At 44.4% G+C, this 13,898-nt stretch overlaps 1 protein-coding gene across 1 annotated transcript in view; it reads right to left on the bottom strand.

The window, feature by feature from the left end:
• The window catches only part of nyap2a (neuronal tyrosine-phosphorylated phosphoinositide-3-kinase adaptor 2a), a 165,951-nt gene extending 162,067 nt beyond the window's left edge, over window positions 1-3,884 (bottom strand). The window contains 1 exon segment of the mRNA XM_068041516.1: window positions 3,867-3,884. Coding sequence (XP_067897617.1) covers window positions 3,867-3,884 — 18 coding nt within the window.
• Between the last annotated feature and the right edge of the window lie 10,014 nt (window positions 3,885-13,898).

Below are 13,898 nucleotides of genomic sequence, written 5' to 3'. Positions count from 1 at the left end.
ACCACAATTATTCCTCCTGATGGGCGTGGAGGGGACTAACAATCAAAAATAAGAACATTTGCACCAAGCTAATTTCATTCTTGCACATTTAGCGCGGCTGCTACGGGTACATGTGCATGCAGTTTCTACAGAGTGCTCAAGGGAGAATTGACCCCGATTGCACTTACTCGTGAAATCAAGAGCAAAGCAAACTCCAAAAAAAGGCATATTTCAAGTGACATCCTGTAATGGCTGTGAAATAAATTGCACACTGCAAACAAAATGGATTCTACAGAAAGTGTCAGAACTGCATGTAGGTTGTACAACACTGAGAGCATCACAGACTGCAATCCCATTTAATGGATGGACTGAGCTTCTGGATGAATGTGTAAAGAATGATTCCAGTAGGAAGTTATGGTGCTTGTTGAAAACTGGTTGACACCGCCATGATATCAGCATAAATGATTTAAAAAACTATGTAGAAATGCACTGTTTGGTTTGCCAGCTAAAATGAATTATTAATAAAAATTATTGTCTTAATAATAAAGAAGTGACTTTTGAAGGCAATACGTGATGATAGCTTTAATTTAAAAAATAGTCCTTTTTTAGATTTGCACTCTCATAAAAGCTATGTAGCTGGTCACTGGTTAGCAGGGAGAATTGATTCCACTTAACCTTCTGAGCATTGAAGGGCCTTTTTTGATTTAATAGCACACACTCTTCCTTTCATGTATATTACCTCAAAATTTGATTTTTAATAATGAAATAAAAGGAAAGGTAAACAGCTAACAGGGAATCTATTTAAAAAACATTTATGTTATTTCTGGAACCAGATATGAAATAATGACCTTGATCTATGCTAATTTTTACTTTGGTGCTGAAATGCCGTTACAGCCCTCGAACGGTTAATTGAAATCTAACAAACACAAGAGCAGATTACTCAAGCACACAATGTGGAAAAAGAATCAGCAAACATACCCACATGTGATGAGATGTGGAAAGAAGGCAGCTATGAGACCACTGTCTGCTATGCTGGCGTTAAACAAATTAACTTTTAAAGAAATCCTTTCTCCTTTCCTGTCGATCACCTCAGTGCAGTTTGAAGGATATTCTTTTCCAGTACCATAAACGTGGTCACTGTTCAGCAACACTTTTCAAATCAATCTTTCCTTGCAGCACATTGCATGAAGCTTTAAGTCCTGCTGATGCCCGTAGTGCGCAAAAAAAAGCAGGAAAATGACAAGTGGATTATTTTTCCCTTCTAAATTGTTAATCATGCAAAAATTGTCCTTTGATTCTTTGTTGGTTGGATTTAGCTCAGATTGAAAACAGGTGCTGCCTTCCTCTTATCCACATCCATAGAGAGAAACCAAAGGGGGAGCCCCGGCTGTAAATTACACCCTGCTTGTCAGTATAGTGAAAAGACAGCTGGATCCTTTTCACCCACTTTAAAACACCGAAGGAAACGACACAGCCCTAATGCAATCACCTCCAGTTCACCAGCAAGCTTCATTTGCACATGGTATTTCACCCAGGCAAAAAGAGATGAGAATAATAAATAAAGGGCAGCATCTTCTAATGGTTTCCTCCTGGAGCAGAGAGATGCTTTCTCATCCTCTCCGTTCTCCCTTTTAGATTCAGCAGGTTCTGTGCATTCTGTCTTGTGGCATCATTTCTCCTCCCCCACCTACCCACACCGCCCCCGCCCCCTCCCCAATAAGTACTGGCAGGCTTACAATCCTCAGCTGCTTCAGTCCCTGAAACTAACCGCGGATTAATCAAGGATTCTGAATGGTAAATCAGCAGCCACCAAAGGGAGCCTACCTTCTTGTAAAAATAGCAGTCCTGTTTCGGTCTGTGTGCAGTCTGCAGGTATTTACTGACCGTACGATCAACATGCCAGCACTCTGGACAGTGTTTGGCTAGGCCCATCGATGAGGGGAAGGGAATCAGTGTCTGTAGTGGCAGAGAAAGCAGCAAAGCAAGCACACTCTGCTTTCAATATCAGCTCCCAGGGGTCTCGATCCTCATTAGAGCCTGCTGTCTAGGCAGCATCTCATGCTCCCTCTCTTCCCCACAACAGTCCTCTTTAATTAGTGCATGAGGTTACACAGAATTAAAATAACTACCTTAATTCCACTGTGTGGCACACCTTGTGTTCTCCCCTATAGCTAGGAAAATAGTCAAAGTGAACCTTTCACTGATATAGATTATTCTCATGTGATGGTAAAGGTGAATTTGACCACGTGGCATATCTGTAAAATGAGCAGCCACTTAAATCTGACAAGGCCATCAATGCTCAATATCACCCATTAATTCTTTCTCCCCTACGTATGTTGCAATGAGGAATTATCCTTCATATAGACTGGTCTGTTGTAGAAACATGGAAGAGAGGTGAAAAGAGATGGGGAATATTCTAATCTTGTCAAAACAGGTTGGTCTACCACTTGTACCCATATTGTCAGAGGTCTGCCATGGTGGCAAGCTGTCTTTCCGATATCACTTTCTTTAGGTGCTAAACTTAAATGAAAATTAAAGTTTTGTTCCTGCACTATTTGTAGCACCATGGACAGCAATCCAGTGTCAGTGTCTTCATGTCTCACAAACATGTAGATGTCTTCGTTCTTTTTTCATCCTTTGATGCCAAAGTCTTGAATAAGTGCGTTTACGAAAACAGCTCGACGAAGACCACAGCCTCCATTATGATTCGAGCAATTCTATTACCTCCCCTTCTTGAGTTAATTACAATTGTATACCATTCTATATCATGCCGTCAAAAGGGCTTTTAAGCTGTGGCTGCAGCTGGGGGTTTCTAATGCAGTGTCAGCTAGTTCTCAAGCACAGAACTACAAAATCCTCTGGGAATATATGGCCTTTCCCTTAAAAGCCAGAATGTTAAAAAGTCTTTTATTTTTAATATCTGCATTGGTGGATTCCTTAGTCTGTGAAATATGTTCCTAGCCAATGACTGCATAAGAACAGAGTTCAGTGAACTTGATGGCAGTCAGCCAGTTTAAAAAAGATGATTAGAGCTGCTCATAATTCCAAATTCACACCTCAACAAAGAACAAAAAATATTTATCTTTGTCTTTCCCTTTTCAATTATTTTTATTTCCTCCTTTGATCCCACTCCTCCTCCTGTGCATCATGTACAATTACTTAATCACAAGAGTGGGTGATCAGGCCAAAGCTGTTCTGTTACAATATTTTAAGAGATCTAAGAGAGCAGCTTGGGTTTGATGTTTTTCTGCCTGTGTGGCACTGTCTCAACTCGACATCACATTTTCCTCCTTGCTCCGTGCTTTCCAAAGAAGGACTTGCAGCACTCTATAACACTGGGAAAATACAAGCTTTTCCCCTTAGATTAAAACAGAAAGGGCTGGAAATACTCAGCAGGTCTGGCAGTATCTGTGGAGAGAGAAAAAGAGTTAATGTTTCAAGTCGATCACCTTTCATCAGAATTGGGAACAGTTAGAAATATACTAAGTTTTAAGCAAGTGAAGGGGGGGAGGGGAAAAAAGAACAAAGGGAAGGTCTGTGATAGGGTGGAAGGCAGGAGAGATTAAATGACAAAAGGGTTGAAGATGCAAAGCCAAAGGGAGTGGTAATGGACCCATGGCTGTGAACTAAATGTAATTTTTGAAAAATCCCTTCCTGTGGAGTCAAGAACCCCACAGCCATTGCGATTGCCCCCCTCCCTTTAGCCTGCACCAAGCCCACCTCCTGGGACTTACCTGAGGGCTGCTAAGGTCCTAAATTGGTTTCTTCCATCAGGCAAGTTGCCTGAGAAGGTCTGTCCTGCACAGACAGCTCACCATGATTATACAGATTTGATTTAGATTTAATTGATTTAGAGATACAGCACTGAAACAGGCCCTTCGGCCCACCAGGTCTGTGCTGACCATTAACCACACATTTATACTAATCCTACACTAATCCCACATTCCTACCACATCCTCACCTGTCCCTATATTCCCTTACCACCTACCTATACTAGGGGCAATTTATAATGGCCAATTTACCTATCAACCTGCAAGTCTTTTGGCTGTGGGAGGAAACCGGAGCACCTGGAGGAAACCCACGCAGACACAGGGAGAACTTGCAAACTCCACACAGGCAGTACCCAAAATTGAACCCGGGTCGCTGGAGCTGTGAGGCTGCGGTGCTAACCACTGCACCACTGTGCCGCCCCAGGCGTGGGAGCAATTCCTAGCACTCCTCAGGCCTCTGGCTTCAGTCAAGCGTTAACTATGAATCTAGGTCCTTACCCTAAGGATTGCAATATAGTGATATGAAAAGTTCAATGACCTCACCAGGGCTGTCACAGTAGCATAAAGCGCCCTCTTTGCTTTTCTTCCTTGACCATGCTTGGCACCAGCACACTTAAAGCAATTTCCACAACTAATACTTCACGTGCACTCATTTTTAGCGTGCTTTTAATTTGGCCACTTGTATTATGGTTAACCAGGTACTCACATAGTAATTATTTTCCTACCTCCACTTTACTAGCCTTATACCCAACCTTTCCTATGCCACTTGGAACATACTCCTAACTGCTAACTTTACCTTCATTCATTCTATCATTTTGCAGGTGAAATTGGCACATAATTCTCTTCAAAGGCAAGTCAGTGGAGGGGGAAACTGTTGTGATAGTGTATTTGTCAGTATGTTAAATATAATCATTTAAATATGTGTTTATGCTAATATGCTAAGTGATGCAATACCACGTGATCTAGTTCTCTCACACAGTCAGTTATCAAGTGTAAGCTGAAGCAACAAGTCTCCATTAAAGCTCTGTGTTCAACCTTTATGCCTGCCTTTCAGCTTTGTTTGTCTAGAAAGATATAATACAATATGGTGGCAGCGGTAGTGAGTTGATAGCATTGATCAGCAGAAAATGACGATTTAAGTAAGAAGTGCTACCTGAAGCTTTCACATTGGGAGAGCAATGGTGTGAGCAGAGATTGAAGGCGATTTGGGCACACTCCCGGTTTTGCCCAAGCTGGCAAGAAAAATTATCGGTGGTTTCAGCTGCAGAGATCAGTGCAGAGTTATGTTTTGGTGCAGATACCTTCTGCCATCGCCACACTCACATGATACGATCTGACCCCAACACCAGGGACCCTCCTGCCTACAAGCTCACAAGCCTTGTTGCAGCAACACAGCTCAGGGTGTGACTCTGGCACAGCTCTGCAGACATTGCAGCTTGCTGTAACTTTTAAAGCAAGGTCAGATTTCCAGAGATGGATTGGAAAGCACTTGATGTCCCAGGTATGTTCAAACTGTTTAAGCAGAGGATTGAACTATGCTTCCTGGACCATGCGGTTGTGGATGCAGAAAAGCAGGCGATAAAAATTAGGATCATCATAGGAAACAAAGGTCTGCGCAGAATCAATACCTCTGGTTTATCTGATGCTCACCAGAAAGATCCATCAAAGCTCTGGTCAACATTAGAAAGTTATTTTAGGATTAGCTTTAAGGCTACGTTTGCTGACAACGCAACCACTAGATGGCGCTGCAATGGCATGTGCACAAATGCAGCCTGGGCCACTAAAACGTCACAGTCTGCGATATTCAGGTAGCTGCCAGGACTAAATATGGCGCTGCTCAAATAATCACACAAAGGCAACCTAAACACATGGTAGCACACAATGGCCGGAGGGAGAGAGTGAGCGGGCCGGGGTGGGAGTGAGTGAGTGAGTGGGGGGGGGGGGGGAGGGGAGGGAGTGAGTGAATGGGGGTTTGGTGGAGTGAGCGAGCTGGGGGGGTGTGAACAAGTGGGGGGATGAGCGAGCGGGGGGGTGAGTGAGCGCCGGGAGGAGGGTGAGCGGCGGGAGCAAGGGTGAGCAAGCGGGAGCAGGGGTGAGTGAGCGGGGGTGGGAGGTGAGTGAGCGGGGGGGAGAATGAGCGAGTAGGGGGGTGAGCGAGCAGCAGGAGGTGGGTGAGCAAGCAGGAGCAGGGGTGAGTGAGAAGGAGCGGTGTGAGTAAGCGAGCGGGGTTGGTGAGCAAGCAGGGGGGGGGTGAGCAAGCTGCGGGAGGGGGTAAGCAAGTGGAAGCGGGGGTGAGCGGGCGGGGGGGGGAGTGGAGCAGGCGGGCAGGGGGGAGGAGGAAGTCTTTGGCTGCGCTCTCCCCGCTTCCCCCACCCCCGCTTCCCCCACCGCTGGTCTCTGCCCGTGTTACACGATGGTATCATCTGCGCATGCACCAACCAGTCCTAGCAATGCAGAACACAGCGCATGCGCAGAGAGTAGGAGCTATATCGCGCATGTGCGCAGATTGGTGCAGTCTGATGATGTCAGCTGCCGGCTGCGTTGTCAATAATCACTTTGTAAATTTAATTTCAGAGTACACCAACTGGAACTCATGCGGTATAGACAGAAAGCCAACAAGAGCTTGGACAACTTTGTTAACTGATGCAGAGAGAAAGCAAAAGAATGTGACTTTTCTGATACTGAACTCTCAGAATAAATTATGGAGTTGGTAATTGTCTCTACTCCTATTGAGGTGTTCCAGAAAGACCTCCTGGAAAAGCCAAAGGGACACGGCATGGCGAGTATGCTACAGGACAGATGCAGATATGAGGCAATTATCACAGGGAGACATTGTTTGCAAGCATTAGGGTCCGAAATGTCTGTTGGTACAATATCCAAGGCACCCAGGAAGAATAAGATGCACGATAACTGTGGGCTCTCTCACCAACCACGTAGATGCCAAGCTTATGCGGACACGTACAAGGTTTTTCCGCTCAGAGGGCACTGGACCAAACTTTGCAGAAGGTCCAGCTGTAAGAATGCCGGGAGAAGCCAGAGTGGGCAGTGCTCAAACTTCAGAATTACGCTATCCAGAGACGAAGTGGGTGGGGGGCAGAGACACTTCTAGGCATTGCCAAAAACATAGACCCATCCATGAAATGGGGAACATCTGACCAAAATGGATGAAGTGGATCGAGGTGAAGACACTACAGACGAACAGCTATTTCACACAATCACCTGAGTGGAACAGGTCCATTCCGTTAACAAAACATAAGCTTTTGCAATACTCCAGATCGTCTGCCCCAATAATGCTGGACAGTATCGACTGAGTGTGAAGATTGACACAGGTGCAAGTGCCAACATTCTACCTTTCTGCATTCTCAAGGACATGTACCATGAGGCATAAAAGTCTGTGGTCCCATCCACAAGCGTGAAGCTTATGGCATAACAATGGCTCAACAATAAAGTGCCTATGTTCCCTAGACCTGAAGTGCAGGTACAAAGAGTCAACATCATCTCCTCAGATATTATGGATAGTGGATGCGTCAGGAGCAGCAGTAGCAAGGTTTCTGGCGTACAACAAATTTAACACGGTCGCCATCCATGAGCTGATCCAGTCAGAAGACCACGATAGTCAAAACAGGTGCACAGTCATTGGATCGGTACGAGACCTCCAGAGTTTGGAACATAAGAAGGAACATAGGAACAGGAGTAGGCTAGTTGGCCCCTCGAGCCTGCCCTGCCATTCGATAAGATCATGGCTGATCTGATTGTGGTCTCAACTCCACTTTCCTGTCTGGCCCCCATAACCCTTGACTCCCTTGTCTATCAAAAATTGATCTAACTCAGCCTTGAATAAATTCAATGACCCAGCCTGCACTGTTTTCTGCGGAAGAGAATTCCATAGTCTAACGAACCTCTGAGAGAAAAAAAATTCTCCTCATCTCCAACTTAAAAGGGAGACCTCTTATTTTTAAACTGTGTCCCCTAATTCTAGTCTCCCCTAAAAGAGGAAACATCTTCCACCCTATAAAGTATCCTCAGAATCTTATATGTTTCAATAAGATCACCTCTCATTCTTCTACATTCCAATGGGAAAGGCCTAACCTGTTCAACCTTCCTTCGTAAGGTAAGTCCTTCATCCCAGGAATGAGTCGCGTGAACCTTCTCTGAACTGCTTCTAATGCAATTATATCCTTTTTCAAATAAGGAGCCCAAAACTTTACACAGTACTCCAGATGTGGTTGTACCAGGACCAGTTTGACACAGTAGGGAATTTCCACACGGATGCAGTCCTACACCTTAAAGAAGATGCAAAGCTGTCAATGGAGATTCGAGGAAAGTTAAAGATGAAACTGGATGGAATGGAAAAACAAGGCATCATTCGATGAGTGCAGCATCACACGGGCTGGTGCATTTCCATTACTACTGTAATTAAGAAGGACGGTTCAGTTCGACTATGTTTAAACTCAAGGAGGCTAAACAATGTCTTAAAGAGATATCCTTATAAGATACCAATGCTAGAAGAGTTAAACCCAACGTTTGCTGGAGTGAAACACTTTTCCAAATTAGACACAAAAAATGGATATTGGCCCTTACACTAGTCAAGAGGGTTGCAAAAGCTAACAATGTTCAGAACTCCCTTTGGCAGGTGCTGTTTCCTCCATTTGCCATTTGGGCTGTTGGTCAGCCAGGATATATTTCAGCAGCATATGGACCGGATAACGGAACGAGTCATGGGGGCTTTGTGTGTATTGGGGATGACATTGCTGTAGTAGGATGTATGGAAGAAGAGCATGACAGAAACCTACACTTATTATTGGAGACCGCCAGATGCGAAGGTTTGGTTTTTAATGGCAAAAAGTGCTCCATTAAAGCTGATCATATAAATTTATTCGGTGCCATTTACTCAAGTTCAGGTATCCTGGGAAGATTGAAGACATCCAGCTAATGTTGAAGCCGCAGGATATGGACGCCCTACAAAGGTGTCTAGGTTTATTCAATTTCCTTGCTGTATGTGAGCTTCTCGGTGAAGGCTTCTCCACTAAGAGAATTGCTGAAGAAAGACACGCCATTCCTATGGCAGGACGATCACCAACATGCATTCAGTGTGTTGAAACATGTACCATCAGTTGAGTCATGTCTTCAATACTATGACCCTAGGAAAGCAACAATATTAGAAGTGGATGCATTGCAGAAAGGTTGAGGTGCATGTCTTCTTCAAGACAGCAAGACATTTAGTTCAAAAAGTCTGTCACCAGCACAAGCAAATTACTCCAATATCAAATGAGAAACTTGTGCTTTTGTCTTTGGGATCACCAGGTTCCACACATAATTATTCCAAAAAGAGTTCACGGTCAAGACAGATCATAACCCACTGAAGATGATCTGGAGAAAATCACTCGCGATTGCACCACCTCGACTCCAGAGGTTATTCATCAAGATTCAGGGCTATAACTGTGATGTCAGATACATTCCTGTAATCACATGACCCTATCTGATGCTCTAAGTAGACTGCCCAACCCTGGGAAGATGCGAGAACTGCCATTTGACTTCCAGGTGGATGAAGTCTGTGCAAGCTTGGAGGATGTCTACAATGTAGATCTCATGTGCTTCGATCAAAACAAGAGAGAGGAACTTCAGAGGGAGACTTCTCAAGACTTCAGACACTGAGCTCTATGGCAAATTGTTTTAGAGGGTTGGCCTGAGACTTTCAGGAGATCCGTACAGATCTAAGAATGTATTGGCCATACAGAGACGAAATCAGTATGTCTAATGGAGTACTATTCAAAGGAAGCCAAGTACTCATCCCAGCGACACTCCAGTTTTACATACTTGGACACATGCGAGCAGGGAGGACGAGACAACTCGCTTGTGAGTCAGTGTTCTGGCCCGGCATCAGCAAGGACACTGACCAGATGGTGAGATCTTATGATGCGTGTCAGGAACACCAGCTAGTCAACAAAAAGGGCCTGTCCAACCGCATGACACACCATCATCACCATGGATCAAGATAGTAACAGATCTGTGCTTTCTGGGTAGAGAAGACTATCTGCTAGTGACCAACTATCACTCCAAATTTCCTATTGTGTAGAAGCTTTGAGACATGTTGAGTGCAGCAGTGGCCAACACTGTTAGTGCCATTTTTAGTCTTTTTGATGCCCTGGTAGATGTGTATTTGACAATGGTCCCCAATACATAGGAAAACCTTTCCAGGACATGTGTGATCGATTGTCCATCAACAATGTCACATCAGGATGAACGTATAGTCAGGACAGTCAAATTGCTGATCAAAAAGTGTGCAGAAACTGGGAGAGATATCCAAGTTGCTTTACTGTATCTTCATGCAACGCAATTAGACTCCAGATTGCCATCACCTGCTGAGATATGTTTGTTTGATCGATGAGACTACCAAGTTATCATCTCACCAAGTCGTCCTTGATCACAGACATCAGAAGCAAGACAAGATGAAAGATGCGCATGACCTGCATGAGGGTGCAGAATTACCACCACTATACATTGGCTAGAAGTTGAAAGTCCTACACCCGCAAGAACAGACATGGATCCAGCAGAGATGTCCAAGGTGTGCAAAGAACCACGTTTGTGTGAGGTGACAACACTAAATGGTGCGATACTGCAAAGGAATCGATTTCACCTCAGGGGACTCTGCCAGCCATGCACAAGGAGACCAACCAGCATCGCCTATGTGTACCCACATATGTTTCGGAGACAGAGGGACAACAAGTAATACACCGAAAACTGAGGACAATCCTCCCAAACACAATCTTCAGGAGAAGAAAGCAGACAGTTTGAGAACACACCCACACAACTCAGTCGATGACCCGTACGTTCCAAACGTAGACAACATCTTGAAGAGAAGTATTCCAAATGTTCTTGTTACAGTCGAATGTTTTATGCAAATAGTGTTATAAATGTCAAATTTCCCATATCACATAAGGATTGCTTATTCAGATACATATTTATGTTAAACTATATGGGGTTGTCATTTAAGGGAAGGGGGATGCTGTGATAGTGTACTTGTCAGTATGTTAAATATAATCATTTAAATATATGTTTATGTTAATATGTATGTCATCACAGGAAGTGATGCAATATCATGTGATCCAGTTCTCTTTCACAATCAGTTAGCACCTGTAAGCTGAAGCAACAAGGAGTCTCCATTAAAGCTCTGCATTCAAATCTTTATGCCTGCCCTTCAGCGTCATTTGTATTGGTCTAGAAAGAGATAATACAACTGCAACGCAACCTTTAAACCCCTTTGCCAGTTCAAGGACAAGGCCATGAAGCTCATGGGCAATCATTCAACTCTTGACATGGATAATAGCAAGGTCAGTAGCTGCTTACTGGTGCCAGGTTAGTACATGATAACCTACGCTGTCACTTGGAATCCCTCTGAAACAGTTTGCAGACAGAAACTTACACTCCCTTTCTCCATGTCCTTAATCTTGAGGGGGTAATTCCCACTCATTCTTCTACCTCTCCTTTCCTGTAGATCCACTACAGCAACAGGAGGCACCAGAGGAGAATGATAGAATGATGATGATAATGCTGAGGAAGAGAAAGAGGAGCTGGAGAATTTTTTCCCTTCCTCTTATATGGTTATGATTATGAGGAAGTGGAGGATAAGTACATAAGAAATAAGAGCAGGAGTAGCCCACTAAGCCTGCTCTGTGATTCAATACAATCATGGCTGATCTTCTGCCTCAACTCCACTTTCCCGCTTGCTCGCCATATCCCTTGATTCCCTGGTAGATCAAAAGTCTATCTATCTCAGTCTTGAATACATTCAATGATCGAGCATCCACAACACTCTGGGTAGAGAACTCCAAAGTTTCACAAGGCTCTGGGTGAAGAAATTTCTCCTCATCTCAGTCCTAAATGATTGACTGCTTACCCTGAGGCTGTGCTTCCATGTTCTCGATTCCCCAGCCAGGGAAAACAACCTCTCAGTGTTTACCCTGTCAAGCCCCTTCAGAATCTTGTATGTTTTAATAAGATCACCTTTCATTCTTCTAAATCCCAGAGAGTATAGGCCCAATTTACTCAGTCTCTCATCATAGGACAACCCTCTCATCCCAATACTAAATTATAACCACTCCAAACACTAATTGCAGCTGTTCCATTCCACCCCATCTTCTTTTACCTAAATCACCTTCAACTTATCATCTGTGATACTTGCTTCTTCTCTCCTGTGCACCAGCTCAGGGACTATTACCTGAGGGGGGATTAGATAGCAGTATTGAGGATATGGCACCAGGTCATTCACAGAGCATGAGGGGCAGGAGGAGTGGAAATGAATGAGGATGTGTCACCTTACCAACATAGGCTGAGGAAAAGGCTGCCAATGGCTTTGGAGTCATGGAGCCCAGAACAGGTGGGTAACTGCCTGAAGCAAGGATGTTTGAGGAGCATTACAGCTACCTGTAGGTCTAAGATCAATCTTCCATGATTTATTGCAACTGCAAGGTATGATTCTCCTGTCTACGGATGTACTTTGTATCAACATTATGGAAACTTTGTCTCTCTTATAGACACCAATGGAGCGGGTGGCAACTTCAATGGAATTGGCAGCAGATCCGAATTCGCAACTCCTCATATACTGAAGCAGTCCGTGTCCACATGCAGCAAGACCTGGACGATATTCAGGCTTAGGCTGATAAGTGGCAAGCAACAATAACAGCACATGAGTGCCAGGCAATGACCATCTCCAACAAAAGAGAATTTAACCATTTCCCCTTGACATTCAATGGCATTACGATTGCTGAATCCCCCGCTATCAACATCCTGCGGGTTACCATTGACCAGAAACTGAACTGGAATAGCCATATAAATACCCTGGCTACAAGAGCAGGTCAGAGGCTAGGAATCCTGTGGTGAGTAACTCACCTCCTAACTCCCCAAAGCCAGTCCACCATCTACGAGGCACAAGTCAGGAGTGTGATGGAATACTCTCAACTTGCCTGGATGGGCGCAGCCCCAACAACACTCAAGAAGCTCGGCACCATCCAGGGCAAAGCAGTCTGCTTGATCAGCATCCCATCTACCATCTGAAATATTCGCCACCTCCACAACAGGCGTACAGTGACAGCAATGTGTACCATCTAGAGGACACACTGCAGCAACCCGCCAAGGCTCATTCGACAGCACTTTCCAAACCCATAATCTCTACCATCTAGAAGGACAAGGGCAGCAGACACATGGGAACACCACCACCTGCACATTCTGCTCCAAGTCACTCACCGTCCTGACTTGGAACTATATTGCCTTTCTGTCATTATAGTTGGATCAAGATCCTGGCACTCCCTCCCTAACAAAACTGTGGGTATATCTACACCAAATGGTCTGCAGCTGTTCAAGAAGATAGCTCACCAACATCTTTTCAAGGGCAATTAGGGATGGACAATAAATGCTGGCCTTGCTGGCATCGCCCACATTCCAAGAACGAATAATAATAATAAAAAAAAGTGGCCAGGGACCAATCAGTTCCTCCAGCTCCATAGAAGCATGGACTGCAGTTCTGGAATGGAGCATGGCATGAATCACAGCTTCCAGAATGTGGAGACCACTATGTCTCAGAGCTTTCAGTATCTGATAGCTGCCAATAAACCAGCCACACAGCTGATCAGTAGGGCCACAGATCCAGGATTTAGTGAAATGATGACAGCTGGAGTCTATCTGCTTGATACTGCTGTCTCTTAGGCCATCAGTATATGCTACAACTCCTTTCACACATATGTTGGCATATGCAGCTGTGCATTTGACATACAAAGGTATCTCCATTCATGTTAAGCATTCATTGTCCTTGTTCTGTCATGCCAGTACATGCACTGGGTAACCTTCTCCTACTGGTTAGCGTGATTCAGTAGAAAAGAATTTAGAGTTTGCCAGGGCAGATTTGTTGCATATGACATTTTGCAGTGGCTGTCACACATTATAGTAATATTGCCTTAGCAGATTTTGTCAGATATCTTGGGAGGTGGAACTGATCTTGGGTAGTAGCAGAAAGCAGGCAATAGCAAATTCGCAACCTGTCTTACACCATGCCCGATTTCTTTTCCATTGACCCTCTTAAGCTGCCGATCCACTCCTGCCCATTTTGTAATATCCTGCCCATTTTGTAATATTGCCCAAGAGCAATTTCATGCC

The sequence above is a fragment of the Heterodontus francisci genome, chromosome 11, assembly GCF_036365525.1.
Source record: "Heterodontus francisci isolate sHetFra1 chromosome 11, sHetFra1.hap1, whole genome shotgun sequence".
NCBI lineage: Eukaryota > Metazoa > Chordata > Chondrichthyes > Heterodontiformes > Heterodontidae > Heterodontus > Heterodontus francisci.
This window is presented reverse-complemented; position numbering and strand designations above follow the sequence as displayed.